Raw genomic sequence first — 18,811 nt, forward strand, 5'->3', positions numbered from 1 at the left:
TCATCTGATAAAGAACTTGCAGAGAGAGAGAGAGAGAGAGTGTTCTGCCATTTAAGGATGATCTTTGTGCTGTAGTGCTTTTGGAAAACTCTGCTGTAATTAGTATAATTGTGTACAATCAGTGTAAAAAAGTGAAAGCCAACATTATGTTTGCTAATTACATGTTATATGTGAAGAACAATAGCGGGCCTCAGACAGAGCCATGTGGGACACCACATTTCACTTTTATAGGCCCTGAAGAAACTCCATTGATGCAAACACAATTGAAATGATGTGTCAAATAAGATCTACACCGGGCCAAGTGTCATACGCTGTGCTCAAGTCTAACACAGAATCAGAACCATACGGACAATATAAGCGAGATGAGCGGTAGGACTGATTTTGTACTTCTCATGCTTCCAGAAATGCGATTGAAATAACTTCTTTTTTTTTTTTTGAATATTAGATGGAAATCAGAGAGCGATCAGAGGGATGAAGATTTAATTGTTGTTGATATCCTAAATGACAAGATGCCGTGCGGTCATGGAGTTACGCTGTAAACGTTTGAGCCGAGGTCAACTGTCAGCAGCGCCGACGCTGTTGAAAACGTTATGGTGTTCTTGATCAGTCTGAGGTAGCGATATTCCAGTTGGTAAAACATTCCTGTCACATCACTGCCAACTTGAGCAAATTCCACCTTCTTCAAAATCATTATTTTCTCTAATAAGAAATGGTTAGAAAAGGGAACAGCACGTGGGAAGACACGTGACTAAAAACGCCAAAAAAATCACGTTTGCTGCTAATAAGCTGCTATTGTTAAGTAACGTTCAACCCTGATGGTAGGACATTTATACATTAGTGCACTAGATAGGGTGTGTAAGGTGTTATTTCAGCAAATGTAGTGCACTTGGATTGAGAAGTAGGGGTCAGTTCAATACTAGAGAGTATTTAATTGGACGAATACAAGACTAAGATTAGTACAGGTATCAAACAATTGTTAGGTTTCCTGGAAGTGATGAACCATACAAATGAATTAAGAATATTTCCGAAACTATTTTAAAACAGTTTTTACTCAAGATACTGTATAGTATAATATTGGGATCTCTGACACTGTGGAAAAGGTACAAAAAGCTCTAAAATGCCCATTTTGATTTTAGAGGCACTTTAAGGGTAATAGCTTGTAAAATCGGGGACATGTCCCAAGCTTAGGTTAAATAGGAGCACCATAACCACTGATAATACAGTGTGAAAGACCGTACTGACTGAAGTACACATGTGACTGTGGATCTGTAGAGTCAATTTATTATCAATAGGACTAAATTAATTGGGGGGGAAAACTTATTAACCTGGTTTTTCTTCATTAGGAGATGTAGTAATTCATAATGTATTGCTGGTGGCCTACTGCTGAATTTTCTCAAGTCTTGAGATATTTGTGAATCATACTGTTTTTTCTCGAAATAATGAGATTTCCCTCATTGCTATTTGGGGAAACCTCCATCTTATTGATTTTCCACAATCTTCACTAAGATTATGTTTGCTAATCACATGTCTAATTACACAGCTGTGCATAAAGGGAGAACACTAAGGAACCTAAAACATAACCTTATGTAGATCATGTACATTTTAAAACTCTGAAGAGTCTCCTTTAATACTAACAAACTGATAATTAAGTGTCAGGTAAGAGCTAAACCAGGTGAGAACTTCTCTCTGGCTCGGTCTGTGTCCATTATATACTGTATATGGTTATACGTGTTGTACAATATCCAACATGCTATACATATCCTGCACCCCGGTGGCTTCCGGTCTAGATCTCATTGCATGAATTTAAGAAATTACAAATATTTAGGTACCTATTTATATGCCTGATTCGAAGTAGTGCTATGTCTTTTGCAATCATTTTTTATACCACATTAGTGTGGTATTGTTTTTCTTTGTATATCATTATAGTGTGTATCCTTAGCACTTTTAGCTCAGTGAGTTTTGTTCCTTTGGTAGCTGTAGTAACGGAATTCGCTAATCAATTAGTGTTTCCGTTTCGCATTTTTAAAACGTTTGAATAAACTTTGATAAGCGATAAGATACGAGAAACTGTTTTTTTGTTATAAGTCGTTTTCCCGAGCTAAATGTTAAGGTTCAGGTTGGTCGAGGAGTTAAAGAAATGAATTTTAATCAGGCGAACGAGATAGCTAGCTAGCCTAGACGGGTCCTTGCGAAGACGTACAGGGGGAAATGCGCGACAGAGCGAAAGAAGTGGACGGTTCTGCGCATGCGCAACACGCAGCGACGGACATGTTGAGTTCGGTAGCAGCGGAGGCGTCGTGCAGTGTTTCGATGCGCATCTCCGCCCGCGGTGTTTGCACCGCCAGACCCGGGGTTTGAGCGACATAAGCGGCGGAGGTAGCAAAACAACACCAGTAAAGCCATGAACTCGGGTTTGGACCTGTCGCGCCGGAACCCGCAGGAGGATTTCGAGCTGATCCAGAGGATCGGTAGCGGAACCTACGGCGATGTGTACAAGGTGATAACAACAACAACAACAATAACAACATCAAGATGCGCATGAAAACACAACACCACCACATCCTGTCGGATTTAATGCCCAGTGGGTCACTGTGGTGGATTTACAAAACCTCCTGTTTGGATGGTGACATCAGCTGCAACTGTCAGAGGAGCTGCCCCGCTTGTTTACACTTGAGCAGTCGTAGTAAACAACAACAATAACAACAGGATGTGTGTTTGTGTGGCGCCCTGGACGCGTCCCAAATGCCTCCCTATGTAATTGACCATGTAGGGTGTATTATTTTATACCCCCATCAGGAGAGTGTTTATTATGTAGGAAGTTGTAGCAGCTGGGAGCCGAATCCCACCTGCGTTTGGATATCTAGTGCACTAGGTAGGGTGTGTAAAGTGCTATTTCAGCAAATGTAGTGCACTTGGATGAAAAGTATGGATCCATTTGATCCCTTATACGTTAGTTTGGCTATCTAGCGTACTAGATAGGGTGTGTAAGGTGTCATTTCAGCATATATAGTGCACTTGTTTATGTAGTAGTGAGTGATTGGACTCCTTAGACATACTTTGGCTGTTTATTGGACTTTTAGTGCACTAGATAGGGTGTGTAAGGTGTTTTGTCATCATATTTAATGCACTTGTTTATGTAGTAGCCAGTGATTAGACCCCCTTAGACATAATGTGCTTGTTTATTGGACTTTTAGTCCACTAGGTAGGGTGTGTATGGTGTTATTGCAGCAAATGTAATGCACTTGGATGAAAGTAAGGATCCATTTGGTCCCTTATACCTTAGTTTGGATGTCTAGTCCACTAGATAGGGAAGAAGGGAGTGATGTATTTGTTTGCCTCGCTTTTGGACATTTGGTGCACTAGGTAGGGAACCTATTTGATTGTCTCTACACTGATTTGAACAAATGGCATGATATTTCTTTTAAGGGCACTAGGTAGGTCGCAGAAGTTATTATTTCTGGCTACATTTGCTCTAAATAGCTCCCTATAGGACATAGTGCACTATATAGGGTTCATTTGTAATCGTATAACATATCTAGTGCACTTATATGGTGGTTATTTGGTTTTAAAGCACTAGGTAGGGCAAGTCAGGGATAGTCATTTGGGGCTTTATCCACTTTGGGCCAGGAAGTAGGGAGCCATTTGACTCTGTAGGATATTTTTAACAGGTGGCTTGCTATTTGACTTGTAGTGCACTATGTAGGGTGCAGGGGGGTTTTGTTATACCCACTACATAGTGTAGTGCACTATTTTATAAACTTAGATTGGAAGTAGGGAGCCATTGGATCAATTATGCCCTAAATGCAGGCTGCGGATTGCACCAGTGGCTGGCTGTTGGATTTTTAGTGCACTAGGTAGGGTGTATTATCATATCTAGTGCACTTGAATGCTCAGTAGGAAGTGATTGGACCCCCTTGGACCTCACTTGGTTGGTTATTAGACTTTTGATGCGCTGAATTATAACAGGAAATAGGGAACTGTTTGACCTTTTATACTTCTGTAATGGCAAGTTGTTGGACCTTTAGTGTACTAGGTAGGGTGTTATTCTTTCATATGATATCCAGTGCACTTAGAGGAAGTAGGGAGTCGTTTAGAGAAAGCCGACTACGTTTGGGCCAAATCTCTCGTGCGGAATATTAAACGATCCCTAATTTCATACCTCATGGAGTGCGCAGAATTTAATAGGAAGTCATTTGGGACTCAGCCAGAGAGAGTTAGGTAACAGTTCGGGCCATGTGTGTGTCTGCTATTCTTTTATTTGTCGTACGCCAAATGTTTAATTTTGAGCCTGTATTGCACTGTACCAAATGACTCCATAATTCCTATACTAGTGCACTAGGTTCAGTGAGGAGGAATTTAAAATGAAAAGTTGGTGCCCAACTGTTGTTTATACTCTCTCTGGCTGAATGCCAAATGACACCTTACTTCCTATACAAGCGCTCTAGCTTCTACGACGTACATAGTGCACTATGTGTCCAATGAGGAGGAATTTTTGAAAAGGCAAGTACAGGGAAAATGTGAAAGCTGTGGCTCTCTCTGGCTCAATACCAAATGACACCTTACTAGGTATGGAAGTGCACTACCTTCCACACCCAATGTAGTGTCCAGTGAGGAGGAGTTAAAGACAAGAAAATGAAAAGGTAAACGATCTGGCCCAGATTGTTATTTATACTCTCTCTGGCCGAACACCAAATGACACGTTACTTCCTGTAATAGTGCACTGTCTGGTGAGGAGGTATTTAAGACAAGACAAGTAACAGGACATGGTAAACGATGTGGCCTAAATAGTTATTTTAAGTCCACTCTCTGGGTGAACACCAAATGACACCTTACTTTCTGTAGAGGTGCACTAGCTTCCACACCCTACATAGTGCACTATATGTCCAGTTAGGTGGAGTTTAAGACAAGACAAGTGAAGGTAAAGGGTGCCCGATATAGCCCAAACTTTTATCCAAGTCCACTCTCTGGCTGAATACCAAATGACACCTTAATTCCTATAGAAGTGCACTAGCTTCCACACCCTACTACATAAGGCTCAGGACGATAGACGGAGAGATATTTTGTGATTTAAGCCTTCGCTTTCTGTTTGTTTATCCTAGTGAACGTCGTTCACTACATAGGGTGCATGCGGTGTGATTATAATCGTGTACAGTCTAGCTGTGTATTCGGGGCTCGTGAAGTAAACGTGAGTGAATTGAGGACACGGCCTGCTTTTAAAAGCGGAAGACACAATGCACTGGGACTGCAAAGTAGCAGATGGTGACTACCAAGGGGTGTGTGTGTGTGTGTGTGTGTGTTAGATGTGTTAGATTCTTGTGGGAAAGTCAGGATGAAGACGTGCGATGTGATCAAACCTCCGGCTCATAGGGAAGAAAATGTGAGTCTGACTTCCTCTGTGGGTGGGAAATGCCTCAGCTTGGGGATGCAAGTATGAATGTGTGTGTGTGTGTGTGTGTGTGTGTGTGTGTGTGTGTGTGTGTGTGTGTGTGTGTGTGTATACAAGCCTACAGACATGTGCACAGAGTTGGAGCGCTATCCATCCTGTTTGCCCTAATTGTTCCCATTTCCTCATTTTTGTGGTGTGTGTGTGTGTGTGTTCAGCATTTTGCCAACCGTAACATGGACTCTGCTCTTTTAGCAAATTTAAAATGCCAGAGTTTTGGCTGGCGAGCCGTGGGCTGAATACGTTCGTTTAAAAACCAGCTTTAAAGGAGGCCGCCTAAAAACGGCCTTGTTGGTGGAATCGCCTCCGGTGGTCACCAGGATTATCTCGAAATATTCAGTAAAAAAAAAAAATCTTTTAATAAAATCGTGTCGGAAAAGTTTTTATTTATTTATTTATTTAGTTATTTATTTATTTATTATTTGTAGGCTGAACCGAATTAAAAAGCCCCTCAAGATTTACAAAACATTCCGAAACACCGATCAGCCACAGACGACCGAGTATGTTCACGGGACGTTCGCGTTTAGCCACGCCCACACCGAAAATCCATCAAACGCTCTGCTCTGCTCACGGAGAGCTGAAAATGTCAAAATGACACGTAAACAGCGAAAGACCATCTCCTAAGCATGGCATGGGATAAACATTCCAGTAATGCAGCTCCTCCACTGCAGCGGGTCGGCTACCGTAAAAGCACAGCTCTTCCTCCTTTTTTTATAGGGCGTCATTACTTTTGTCATAATCGACCGGCTAGTCCGATTTGTCTTCGTTTCTAGGTCTGTTTGGATCTTTCAAGTCGTTAATAGGGAATTTGTAGGCGACTTAAAATGAATAAGTAATTTGAACGAATTTGTGTGTGTGTGTGTGTGTGTGTGTGTGTGTGTATAATGATCTAAAATTCTTATGTTAAATTCGTATACGATTCTTATATAAAATCCCAGTGACTCGTGGCTGATTACACGATTTGACGTTGATCGGTCGAGGTTCACGTTAGCGAGTCTCCTTATACGTGAAATTATACGAACTTGCGTTTCTGAAATGAAAAGTTTTGTTTTTTTGTTTTTTTTTACAACTAAGTAACATTTCTTGTGTAAAAGCTAATGCAAAAGATCTCAGAATAAATGTGTTCACATCCAGTTTGATAAACGAGGTCCGACAGAGTATTGGGGACGACATGTTACGACACGGGAAAAAAGTATTGAACACGCTAAGTGAAATGTCTTTAATACTTAGTGGAGAAGCCTTTGTTTGTAACGACAGCCACAAGACGCTTCCCGTAGGAAGAAATTAACGTTCCGCAGTATTCAGGTGTGATTTTGGACCGTTCTTCTAAACATATCGTCTTTAAATCTTGTTCAGTTGGATTCGAGTCAGGCGATTGACTGGGCCGTTCTAACACCTTGATTTTTTTCCCCTCTGAAACCAATTGAGAGTTTCCTTTGCTGTATGTTTTGGATCGTTGTCCTGCTGGAAGCTCCACCCACGTCTCATCTTCATCATCCTGGTGGATGGCAGCAGATTCTTCTCAAGAATCTCCCGCTAAAGGGCTCCATTCATCGTTCCTTCAATTATATGAAGTCTGCCAGTAGCATGTGATGAAAAACAGCCCCACACCATGATGCTTCACCTCCAAGCTTCACTGTTGGTGTAGTGTTTTTAGGGTGATGTGCAGTGCCAGTTTTTCTCCAAACATGGTGTGTAGTATGACAGACAAAAAGTTCAATTTTGCTCTCGTCTGACCAGAATACACTCTCCCAGTGTTTCATAGGCTTGTGCGAATGAGTTGTAGCAAACTTTAAACGAGCTTCGACATGCCTTTTCTTTAGTAATGGAGTCTTGCGGGGTGAACGTGAGCAGTGGAGTGCATCGCCTATTGTTTTCTCTGTGACGATGGCACCTGCTGCCTCCAAGTGTTTCTGGAGCTCTTTCCGAGTGCTCCTTGGCTCTTGGGATACTCTTCCGACTATTCTTCTGACTCCCTGGTCAGAAATCTTGCGAGGAGCTCCTGTGCGTGGCCGGTTGATGACTGAGTGATGTTCCACTTGTGGATAACGGCCCTAATGGTGTTTACTGGAGGATTCAGAAGTTTTGAAATACGTCTGTGTCCGATTCCATCAATATGTTTCACAACAGTAAGGTTGCGAAGGTCTTGGGAGAGCTCTTACCCATCAAGAGATGTTTCCTGTGTGTCACTTTGGTAACAAAAAGCCTTTTTATAGACCATCAATTTACTAACCCAGCTGATATTAATCTGCACAGATAGGGGGTGTAATTACTTACGGATTTCAGCTGGTTCCTTGCCTCACCTTGCCTTGGAGAACTGCTTTTTCTTAGCGTGTTCAATACTTTTTTCCCGTGTCATTCCACTTTATTACACGTAACTTTATTTATGGACTTTAATGTTGTGAATTCTTTATATTTGCGGAGTTCTGGAGTTAATACCGATGTGTGGTGAAAATTTCACGTGAATAACCTCATTGGAAATAATATTTAAAATAATGAACAGTTAAAAGTTAACAGGAACAAGGAAACAAACGAGGAAAGTAGACCGGATCCGTAATATGTATTTATTTATCGTACGGAGAGTTAAATAGAGTCGATTAGCCAAAACAAATACGCTTGGCGTGTTTGGTTTGAAGGCAGTGTTAATCAAAGTCGCAGCCGTAACGCTCCAGTGAGCTTTTAAACACTTCTAGTAGCGCTCACCATCACCTCACATTTTAAACACAGCATGTCGAGGCATGTGAAGGCAGCACGTGGGGTGTGGAGTGAGTGAGGTGTGGATTTGGACACAACCCAGGTTTCGTAGGACGTGTGTTAGGACTAGGGACGGGGGGGTGGGGGGTGTCACCAACACTACACTGTTTTTTAAATAAGATAATATTTCTGGTCGTAGGTAGAACGATCAGTTATAGGGGGTTTTGGTATCGTGACATCAGGATCAATGAGAAATTTAGCCGAAAATCAGATGGTCAGTTTGTTTATCAGCGTCGGAGGTTTGTCTGTGCTTCGTGTCCAAGCGAGAGCATAACACTTAGCAGTCTTGCATTTCAGGACGACAGTTTGGGCTGGGCCATGTCTAAAAATAGTTCTAATGAGACCCTGTTGTTTTAAAATAAATAAATAAATAACCGCGGTAGCCGACTAGATGAGAAATATCTGCACGGTGGTGCGCCGCCGTTTTAGTCCTGTAATATTAACTGGAGTTGGAACTGAAAAGAGTTTTATGTGATAATTCGCCGTACTGCATATGTGTTATTAGAAATTACCGCAGGCCTCACGATTGGATTCGATTCCGTTTCAGGGGGTCGTGATTCGTTTCGATTCTGAGGGTTCTGTTTGATTCGATTCTGATTCATGGGGTTACGATTCGGTTCTGATTCAGAGGGTTGGAGTTTGATTCGAATTGGATTCAGGGGATTACATTTCAAATTTATTCCGATTAGAGTGGTTGCGATTCAGTTCAATCCGATTCAGGGGGTTGCGATTCAGTTCCGTGCTGATTCAGGGGGTTATGAATTTGACCCCAATTGAAAGGGCTACTATTTGATTCTGATTCAGGGCAGTTTCGATTCAGTTCAATACTGATTCAAGGGGTTTCGATTCAATTCCTTTCCAGAGGGTTAGGATTTGATTTCGATGCAGGGGGTCGTGAGTCAGTTTGATTTCGATGCAGGGGGTCATGAGTCAGTTTGATTTCGATGCAGGGGGTCATGAGTCAGTTTGATTTCGATTCAGGGGGTCATGAGTCAGTTTGATTTCGATGCAGGGGGTCGTGAGTCAGTTTGATTTCGATGCAGGGGGTCGTGAGTCAGTTTGATTTCGATGCAGGGGGTCATGAGTCAGTTTGATTTCGATGCAGGGGGTCATGAGTCAGTTTGATTTCGATGCAGGGGGTCATGAGTCAGTTTGATTTCGATGCAGGGGGTCATGAGTCAGTTTGATTTCGATGCAGGGGGTCATGAGTCAGTTTGATTTCGATTCTGTCGTGGTCATGAGCCAGTTTGATTTCGATGCAGGGGGTCAAGAATCAGTTTGATTTCGATGCAGGGGGTCAAGAATCAGTTTGATTTCGATGCAGGGGGTCATGAGTCAGTTTGATTTCGATGCAGGGGGTCATGAGTCAGTTTGATTTCGATGCAGGGGGTCAAGAGTCAGTTTGATTTCGATTCAGGGGGTCATGAGTCAGTTTGATTTCGATTCTGTCGTGGTCATGTCAATTCGATTTCGATTCAGGAGTCACGAGTCAATTTGATTTCGATTCTGAGGTTAGGTTTCTTTTCCGATTCATTCAGAGGGTTAGAATTCGATTAGTTTCATTGATTCAGCGTGTTGCATCTCAATTTGTATTCGATTCATGGTATTATGAGTCGACTTTATTTCGATTCGGGGTTGAGATTGAGTTCGGTTCAGATTGAAGGGGTTACGATTCGTCAGTCCGATTGAGGGGGTTACAATTTGATTTGATTCCTATTCAGGGGGTTGTAATTCTCTTCCGATTCACAGGGTTACGATTCGATTATAAAATGATTGACGATGCATCTCGATTACTCAAGCTTTTGTGTCGCTGTACAGCGTTGGTGTTTGGCCGTGTCTGGGTTGGGATGGTCAACATCAGGATAATAAATTTTTATTTTTTTTTAAAGCCAGAGTGTTCACGCCCGCAAATAAAGACAGCCGCAGCCTCTATACCTGATTGTGCGAGTGACTTTTGGTCTGCTCGGACGAACTCGGGTTAAAATTCATCGTCCCTTAAAGACTATTGGCTGGGGATGGAAACGGAGCGATAAAGGGAATGTTCTTTCTTCTTCCTCTCTTTTTCCATCCCTCTCTTCTGCGATGACCTCAGATCTGTTGTTCTGGTAGACTGGTGTCTCTCAGTGAAGCTGTACAGAAACGCCATTGTGTGTGTGTGTGTGTGTGTGTGCGTGCGCGTGCGTGTGTCTCTGCACAACCTCGCTAACTAGCACTCAGTTTGTCTGAATGTCTCCATTTTTCCCCCTGATCACTTATACGATGATGTTCATTTTCCTCTGTGAACGTTTGACCTGCGTATGAAATTGAGAGAAACCTAAAACTCAGACTCGCTCAAATGTTTCTCAGCTGCAACCGACCTCCATCGTTCACTCCAGAAATGGCAGAAAAGGAGAAAAAACGCTTTCAAGGATTCCGAACATTCCATGAGTTTTCCACGGAAAAGCTGCTGACAAGCTGACGGAGGTTTCTCATAAATCATACAGAAGAACTGAGAAGCAAATAAACCTCAAATGTACAGCTGTAACCATGATTTTTATCAGCTGTTCATTTACTCGTATACCACGGCGAAAATGCAGACTATTAAGATTTTTTTTAAAATTATTTCTTAAAGAATGACGCATGATATTTTTCTTTTTTTGTATATAATTATATTTAATGTCGACATCCTTAAAACAGGTTAGGTCTTGTTATCACTTGTGTTATAGCAGCTATAAAGAGTCTATAATCACCAGCCTCTCTTATTTTTTCCTTTCTTTTAAGATAATAAGACAAAAATTCAGAGCTTTACATGTTACTGAGAAACCTGATGATTGACTGTTGTCACAAAATCAATTCAGGGGCTTACAGTTCACTTCAGTTCCGATTCAGGAGGTTACGAATTTGATTTGATTCGATTCAGTGGCTTACAGTTCGATTCTGATTCCGATTCGGTGGCTTACGATTTGATTCTGATTCAGTGGCTTACGATTTGATTTTATTTCGATTCGGTGGCTTATGATTCGATTCTGATTCAGTGGCTTACGATTTGATTTGATTCTGATCTGGTGGCTTACGATTCGATTCTGATTCAGTGGCTTACGATTTGATTTTATTCCGATCCAGTGGCTTACGATTCGATTCTGATTCAGTGGCTTACGATTTGATTCTGATTCAGTGGCTTACGATTTGATTTTATTTCGATTCGGTGGCTTATGATTCGATTCTGATTCAGTGGCTTACGATTTGATTTGATTCTGATCTGGTGGCTTACGATTCGATTCTGATTCAGTGGCTTACGATTTGATTTGATTCTGATCTGGTGGCTTACGATTCGATTCTGATTCAGTGGCTTACGATTTGATTTTATTCCGATCCGGTGGCTTACGATTCGATTCTGATTCAGTGGCTTACGATTTGATTTTATTTCGATTCGGTGGCTTATGATTCGATTCTGATTCAGTGGCTTACGATTTGATTTGATTCTGATCTGGTGGCTTACGATTCGATTCTGATTCAGTGGCTTACGATTTGATTTTATTCCGATCCGGTGGCTTACGATTCGATTCTGATTCAGTGGCTTATGATTTGATTTGATTCCGATTCGGTGGCTTACGATTCGATTCTGATTCAGTGGCTTACGATTTGATTTGATTCCGATCCGGTGGCTTACGATTCGATTCTGATTCAGTGGCTTACGATTTGATTTGATTCCGATTCGGTGGCTTACGATTCGATTCTGATTCAGTGGCTTACGATTTGATTTGATTCCGATTCGGTGGCTTACGATTCGATTCTGATTCAGTGGCTTACGATTTGATTTTATTTCGATTCGGTGGCTTACGATTCGATTCTGATTCAGTGGCTTACGATTTGATTTTATTTCGATTCGGTGGCTTACGATTCGATTCTGATTCAGTGGCTTACGATTTGATTTGATTCCGATTCGGTGGCTTACGATTCGATTCTGATTCAGTGGCTTACGATTTGATTTTATTTCGATTCGGTGGCATTCGATTCTGATTCAGTGGCTTATGATTTGATTTTATTTCGATTCGGTGGCTTACGATTCGATTCTGATTCAATGGCTTACGATTTGATTTGCTTATGATTCAGGGGATTACAAATTGATTCCTATTCATGGGGTCGTGATTTGATTCGATGGTGATTCAAGGGGCTTACAATTCAATTCCGATTCAGGGCGTTAATAAAACTTTGGCTTTCATTGAGGTATAAAGTAGATACTTTATTTTTTAGGGCTGGGTGATGTGATAATTTAATATCGATATCATGATAAATTGTGACAGTACATTACTAAGATATTGTGATTTTTAAAAAAAACAAAAAAGTAAAACATTTGTAATACCTTTTTTTAAAAAAAAAGTCTTTTTTACAGACTGTCCGGAAGCAGCTGATGTGATTTCTTTTAAGTTGTAAAGAAAAACTTTGAGAGATCTTCACAGGTTCATGAAATCTTTTTATTTATTTATGATGCACACACAGGTACTTTTTAATGTTATAAAGAATTAATACATGTATCTTTGTAGACATTAAATAAAGTATCATCGAAACTGTTCCCGAAGCTGTATGTGGTGATGGAGATCACGTGTGGTAGAAAAGCCTGGGAGAATCGGGATGTGATGGTTTTGTCATATCGCGCACCTCTGCTTCGGGTTATCGGTTCTCTCGAGGTTCACCACGTGCAGGTTTTTAGGACCTCGGTTCCCGGCTCTTGGAGAACTTTGATCCCAGAACAGCCTTCATGATGCTTTTTGTCAGATTTTTTTCTTTTTGCGTAATGTAACGTGCTTCTTTCTTTCTTTCTTTCTTTCTCCTACAGCGTACAAAACAATTCTCTGCAACGTTTAATAACGTCTGGACGTCTAAAGTTTACGTACTAAAGCGCACAAAATCCATCTAACACGTTTCGAGTGATTTTTCGTTAATACGATAAACATTTGGGTTTAAATTTGTGGAATCTTATTATTATTATTATTATTATTATTATTATTATTATATATTTTTAAATGAACTAAAATCTTTGTTCTCCTGTCTCTTCTCTTTTCATTTTCTCAGGCGCGGAACGTCAACACGGGAGAGCTGGCAGCCATCAAAGTCATTAAACTGGAACCAGGTACACGTTCGTGCGTCCTTCCCTCCGTCCATCTGAGATAAACGCTCCCTCGCTCTCTCTCTCACACACACACACACACACACACCGTGCAATAATTAACCAAACCCGCATGTGGGCATTAATAATGCAGCAACGTTCACAGGCTGGTAAACACACTTTAATAGCCGTGTGTGTGTGTGTGTGTGTGTGTGTGTGTGTGTGTGTGTGTGTGTGTGTGTGTGTGTACACTTTAGCATGTTATCTTACCTGATCGCTACCTCTGTGTTCTTTCCAAGGAGTTTTCACTTTCTTTCCATGAGGGAGGGAGGGTGTGTGTGTGTGTGTGTGTGTGTGTGTGTGTGTGTGTGTGTGTGTGTGTGCATTTCTACTGTTGTATTCTATTTGGGATTTTCTAGATGTCCTAATAAAGATAAGAAACTGTTAGTGTGTGTGTGTGTGTGTGTGTGTGTGTGAGAGAGAGAGAAATGTTCCACACGTGATAGAGAATCTAATAAGGAGCATCGTGGTGTGCTGCTATCGGAAAATAATCAACGACAGGGTGCAGCGATGGAGCGGACTTCCTGTTCCTGTCGATTATTTCCCTCTAACGGCACGGCCCGGAGCGTCCCCGAGTCTTCTAGCACCACGTCGTACTTTTTATCCGTTTATAGCTACGTCGGACGACGCAGAACGTCCACGGGACGTCTCCCGGCCAATCAGAATGGGGAATTTAACAGCGTTGTGGTGTGACTGACAGATAACCGAGACTCCCGTTTCCTTATGATCCATAACTTTTTTTTTTTATTTTTTTTTTACATTTTTTTATTTTTTAAAAAAAAAATAGATTTCTAGAATTCTGAAGTTGTATGAGTGATAACGTTTCTGGATTTCCAGGTGAGGACTTTGCGGTGGTTCAGCAGGAGATTATCATGATGAAAGATTGTAAACACTCGAACATTGTGGCGTACTTCGGCAGTTATCTCAGGTAACGCGCTCACAACACTGCTATCTAACATCTTTCTCTGTCATTCTCTCACACACACACACACACACACACACACACTCCTTTCCAGTCGTGCGCTAACGAAGCTGAACGATCCTCAGATTATCTGTAGTAAGAGATGATTGATGATGTAAAGTTCCTGCACCTTCCAGGGGATCTGATGCGATATATTTTGTACATGATATTATATTATATATGTGCGCTCGGGTCCTTATAAACCGTGATACTACCACCACCATGTTTCACAGGTTCTCCTGCTGGAATGCAGTGTCTTCCTTTCTCCAAACATGACGCTGCTCATTTAATCCAAAAAGTGTTCTATTTCGGTCTCCTCTATCTACGAAACGTTTTCCAACGGCCTTCTGGCTCGTCCACGCGATCTTTAGCAAACTGCAGAAGGGCTCCGACGTCCTTTATGGAGAGCAGTGGATTCGTTCGTGCCATGATCCACTTCCACGAACGTGTTGTGACGATCAGACCCCGATAGATCGCTGTCCTTTAAATAAAACCCAACACTCGCTCACACCTGATCATCATCCCCATTGATTGGACTCACCTGACTCTGATGTCACCTTCAGGTTAAACTGCTCATCCTCGAGGTTCACGTACTTTTCCCACTCACAGATGTGTAACGTCGGGTCGTCTTCCTCGATAAATGAATGACGGAGTATATTGTCTTTGTCTCATTTGTTTAATTGGGATCTCTCGGTCTACTTTTAGGACTTGTGTGAAAATGTGATCATGTTTTAGGTCATATTTATGCAGAGATATAGAAAATGCTAAAGGGTTCACAAACTTTTAAGCACCTCTGTGTGTGTGTGTTTCAGGAGAGATAAATTATGGATCTGTATGGAATACTGCGGTGGAGGATCACTACAGGATATTTACCACGGTAATTACACGTCACGTCTCCTCACGTCACACACGTGGCCTCCCTCTGCGGGAGTGACGTACCCCTGACCACACGCATTAAAGCGGTTTGTAACGCAGCGATATCACGCGTGTTCTAGCACACGGTTCAGAGGGGCAGAATATGGTTTGGGACTGAGGATGGAATGTGCTCTTATCAGTTCACTCGCATGTGAAGTGCACAGAAACACAAAGCACACACTCTTATCTGTCCCGCTAACGCTAGCAGACAGGATAAAATGTGTCTCTCTCTGTCTCTCTCTCTCTCTCTCTCTCTGTCTCTCTCCCTATCTCTCTCTCTGTCTCTCTCTGTCTCTCTCTGTCTCTCTCTGTCTCTCTCTCTCTCCCTATCTCTGTCTCTCTGTCTCTCTCTCTCTCCCTATCTCTGTCTCTCTGTCTCTCTCTCTCTGTCTCTCTCTCTCTCCCTATCTCTGTCTCTCTGTCTCTCTCTCTCTGTCTCTCTCTGTCTCTCTCTCTCTCCCTATCTCTGTCTCTCTGTCTCTCTCTCTCTGTCTCTCTCTCTCTCTCTCTCTCTCTCTGTCTCTTTCTGTCTCTCTCTATCTCTCTCTCTATCTCTCTCTCTGTCTCTCTCTGTCTCTCCCTATCTCTGTCTCTCTGTCTCTCTCTCTCTGTCTCTCTCTCTCTCTCTCTCTCTCTCTGTCTCTTTCTGTCTCTCTCTATCTCTCTCTCTATCTCTCTCTCTGTCTCTCTCTGTCTCTCCCTATCTCTGTCTCTCGCTCTCTGTCTCTCTCTCTCTCTCTCTCTCTCTCTCTGTCTCTTTCTGTCTCTCTCTATCTCTCTCTCTATCTCTCTCTCTGTCTCTCTCTGTCTCTCCCTATCTCTGTCTCTCTGTCTCTCTCTCTCTGTCTCTCCCTATCTCTCTCTCTTTCTCTCCCTCTCTCTCTCCCTATCTCTGTCTCTCTCTGTCTCTCTCTATCTTTGCCTCTCCCTCTCTCTCTCCCTATCTCTCCCTCTCTGTCTCTCCCTCTCTGTCTCTCCCTCTCTGTCTCTCCCTATCTCTGTCTCTCTCTCTCTCTCTGTCTCTCTCTCTCTCTCTCTCTGTCTCTCTCTGTCTCTCCCTATCTCTGTCTCTCTGTCTCTCTCTCTCTCTCTCTCTCTCTCTCTGTCTCTCCCTCTCTGTCTCTCCCTATCTCTGTCTCTCTGTCTCTCTCTGTCTCTCCCTATCTTTGTCTCTCCCTCCCTCTCTCTCTCCCTATCTCTGTCTCTCTCTCTCTCTCTCTCTCTCTGTCTCTCTCTCTGTCTGTGTCTCTCTCTCTCTGTCTGTGTCTCTCTCTCTGTCTCTTTCTGTCTGTCTCTCTCTCTGTCTCTCTGTCTCTCTCTTTCTGTCTGTCTCTCTCTTTCTGTCTGTCTCTCTCTCTCTGTCTGTCTCTATCTCGGTCTGTCTCTCTCTCTCTCTCTCTCTCTCTCTCTCTCTCTCTCTCTCTCTCTGTGTCAGTGACTGGACCTTTGCTGGAGTCGCAGATTGCATATGTATCACGGGAGACCCTTCAGGTACACTCTCTCTCTCTCTCTCTCTCTCTCTCTCTCTCTCTCACACACACACACACACACACACACACACACACACACACACACACACACACCCCCAGAGTTGCACAGATGTGAGTGTAATGTGTACTGTGTGTGTCTCAGGGGCTGTACTACCTCCATAACAAAGGAAAGATGCACAGAGACATTAAGGTAGGCTTCCACATGATCTTCCTTTAACCTTTGACCTTTCCTTCAGTAAAGTTTCTTCACGTCTTCATGTTTGTTTGTTTTTCCTGACAGGGAGCAAATATCTTACTAACTGACAACGGCTACGTGAAGCTGGGTGAGCCGAGTGATGAAGCTGTTATAGATATGTAAATTAGAATTATGAATGGGATGCACAGTATTAAAGATCGTCTGTGTTTCTGTCTCTGTAGCGGATTTCGGCGTCTCGGCTCAGATCTCCGCCACTCTGGCCAAGAGGAAGTCCTTCATCGGGACGCCATACTGGTAAAGTCCTGCTCTGTTCTTCTGGCTTTCTAAAAGGAGGCGTGGCAACTTTGCTAGTCTTAGTGAAGGAGGTGTGGCCTGTGTATCAGTCTTAGTGAAGGAGGTGTGGCCTCTGTGTCTGTTAGTCTTAGTGAAGGAGGTGTGGCCTCTGTCAGTCTTAGTGAAGGGGTGTGGCCTCTGGGTTTGTCAGTCTGTGTCAGTCTTTGTGAAGGGGTGTGGCCTCTGTGTCAGTCTTTGTGAAGGGGTGTGGCCTCTGTGGCAGTCTTTGTGAAGGGGTGTGGCCTCTGTGTCTGTTGGTCTTAGTAAAGGAGGTGTGGCCTCTGTCAGTCTTAGTGAAGGAGGTGTGGCCTCTGTGTCTTTTAGTGAAGGAGGTGTGGCCTCTGTCAGTCTTAGTGAAGGGGTGTGGTCTCTGGGTTTGTCAGTCTGTGTCAGTCTTTGTGAAGGGGTGTGGCCTCTGTCAGTCTTAGTGAAGGAGGCATGGCCTCTGTCAGACTAGTGAAGGAGGCGTGGCCTCTGTGTCAGTCTTAGTGAAGGAGGCGTGGCCTCTGTGTCATTCAAGGTTTCAGTATCAGAAAAGAAAAAATGGTATCATGCCATCTCTAATTAATAAAGCTTCATTCAAGTGAAATAACAATACATCTCTCTCTCTCTCTCTCTCTCTCTCTCTCTCTCTCTCTCTCTGTGTGTGTGTGTGTGTGTGTGTGTGTGTGTGTGTGTGTGTGTGTGTGTACAGGATGGCTCCAGAGGTGGCTGCAGTAGAGCGTAAAGGAGGTTATAATCAGCTGTGTGATATCTGGGCCGTGGGCATCACTGCTATAGAACTGGCCGAGCTGCAACCTCCCATGTTCGATCTGCACCCCATGAGGTGTGTGTGTGTGTGTGTGTGCGTGCTTGTGTATAAGTGTGTATGAGTGTGTGTTGATTTTCTTGTCTCTCTCCCTCAGAGCTCTTTTCCTCATGACCAAGAGCAACTTCCAGCCTCCTAAACTGAAAGATAAACTCAAATGGTGAGTGTGTGTGTGTGTGTGTGTGTGTGTGTGTGTGAGAGACGTATTAAAGACATTTTGAGAAGCTTTTGCCTCTTTAGATGTTGTAATAAGAAGTGATGATTAGAGGTCCTCTCTTCTTCTGCACTCAGGACGAATAACTTTCATCACTTTGTGAAAATGGCGCTGATTAAAAACCCTAAGAAGAGGCCGACGGCGGATAAACTGCTGCAGGTGTGTGCCGTGTCCCTCACGTGTCCCTCGCGTGTTCTTCACGTGTTCCAGCAACGGTTTGATCTCTCCCTCGTCCACGTGTTAGATTTCTCCTAGTGTGAATCCCAGTCCCAGTTTTTCGGGGGTTTTTCAGTTGGCATAAATGGAGTTTATAATAATACACTGTGTTTATTTCGTCATACCGGCTAGTTAGCAAACCAGCTAATCATACACCCAAAGGCAACACATACAGGAAATGACGCAAGTGTTTACATCACCAAAAAAAAACCCCACAGACCGACTGGTCTTTAGTCAGATTATACCAACATAAAACACCTACAGTAAATAATCTCATGAACATGCAGAAGTAAAGCCAGCTAGTTAGCAAGCCAGCTATTAGCACGTTAGCTAGC

At 42.8% G+C, this 18,811-nt stretch overlaps 1 protein-coding gene across 4 annotated transcripts in view; it reads left to right on the top strand.

The window, feature by feature from the left end:
• The first annotated feature begins 2,141 nt into the window (after positions 1 to 2,141).
• The window catches only part of map4k3b (mitogen-activated protein kinase kinase kinase kinase 3b), a 26,049-nt gene continuing 9,379 nt past the window's right edge, over positions 2,142 to 18,811 (top strand). For 2 of the 4 annotated variants that reach the window (XM_053633598.1, XM_053633599.1), the window contains exons 1-11: positions 2,142 to 2,497; positions 13,250 to 13,307; positions 14,181 to 14,271; positions 15,117 to 15,181; positions 16,655 to 16,710; positions 16,852 to 16,899; positions 16,990 to 17,032; positions 17,127 to 17,199; positions 17,933 to 18,064; positions 18,144 to 18,206; positions 18,338 to 18,419. In XM_053633598.1, coding sequence (XP_053489573.1) covers positions 2,402 to 2,497; positions 13,250 to 13,307; positions 14,181 to 14,271; positions 15,117 to 15,181; positions 16,655 to 16,710; positions 16,852 to 16,899; positions 16,990 to 17,032; positions 17,127 to 17,199; positions 17,933 to 18,064; positions 18,144 to 18,206; positions 18,338 to 18,419 — 807 coding nt within the window. In that variant the 5' untranslated portion in view covers positions 2,142 to 2,401. The remainder of the gene's footprint in view (positions 2,498 to 13,249; positions 13,308 to 14,180; positions 14,272 to 15,116; positions 15,182 to 16,654; positions 16,711 to 16,851; positions 16,900 to 16,989; positions 17,033 to 17,126; positions 17,200 to 17,932; positions 18,065 to 18,143; positions 18,207 to 18,337; positions 18,420 to 18,811) is intronic. The other 2 variants (XM_053633600.1, XM_053633601.1) reach the window with 2 other exon arrangements.

This window comes from Ictalurus furcatus, chromosome 9 (assembly GCF_023375685.1).
Source record: "Ictalurus furcatus strain D&B chromosome 9, Billie_1.0, whole genome shotgun sequence".
Classification (NCBI taxonomy): Eukaryota; Metazoa; Chordata; class Actinopteri; order Siluriformes; family Ictaluridae; genus Ictalurus; species Ictalurus furcatus.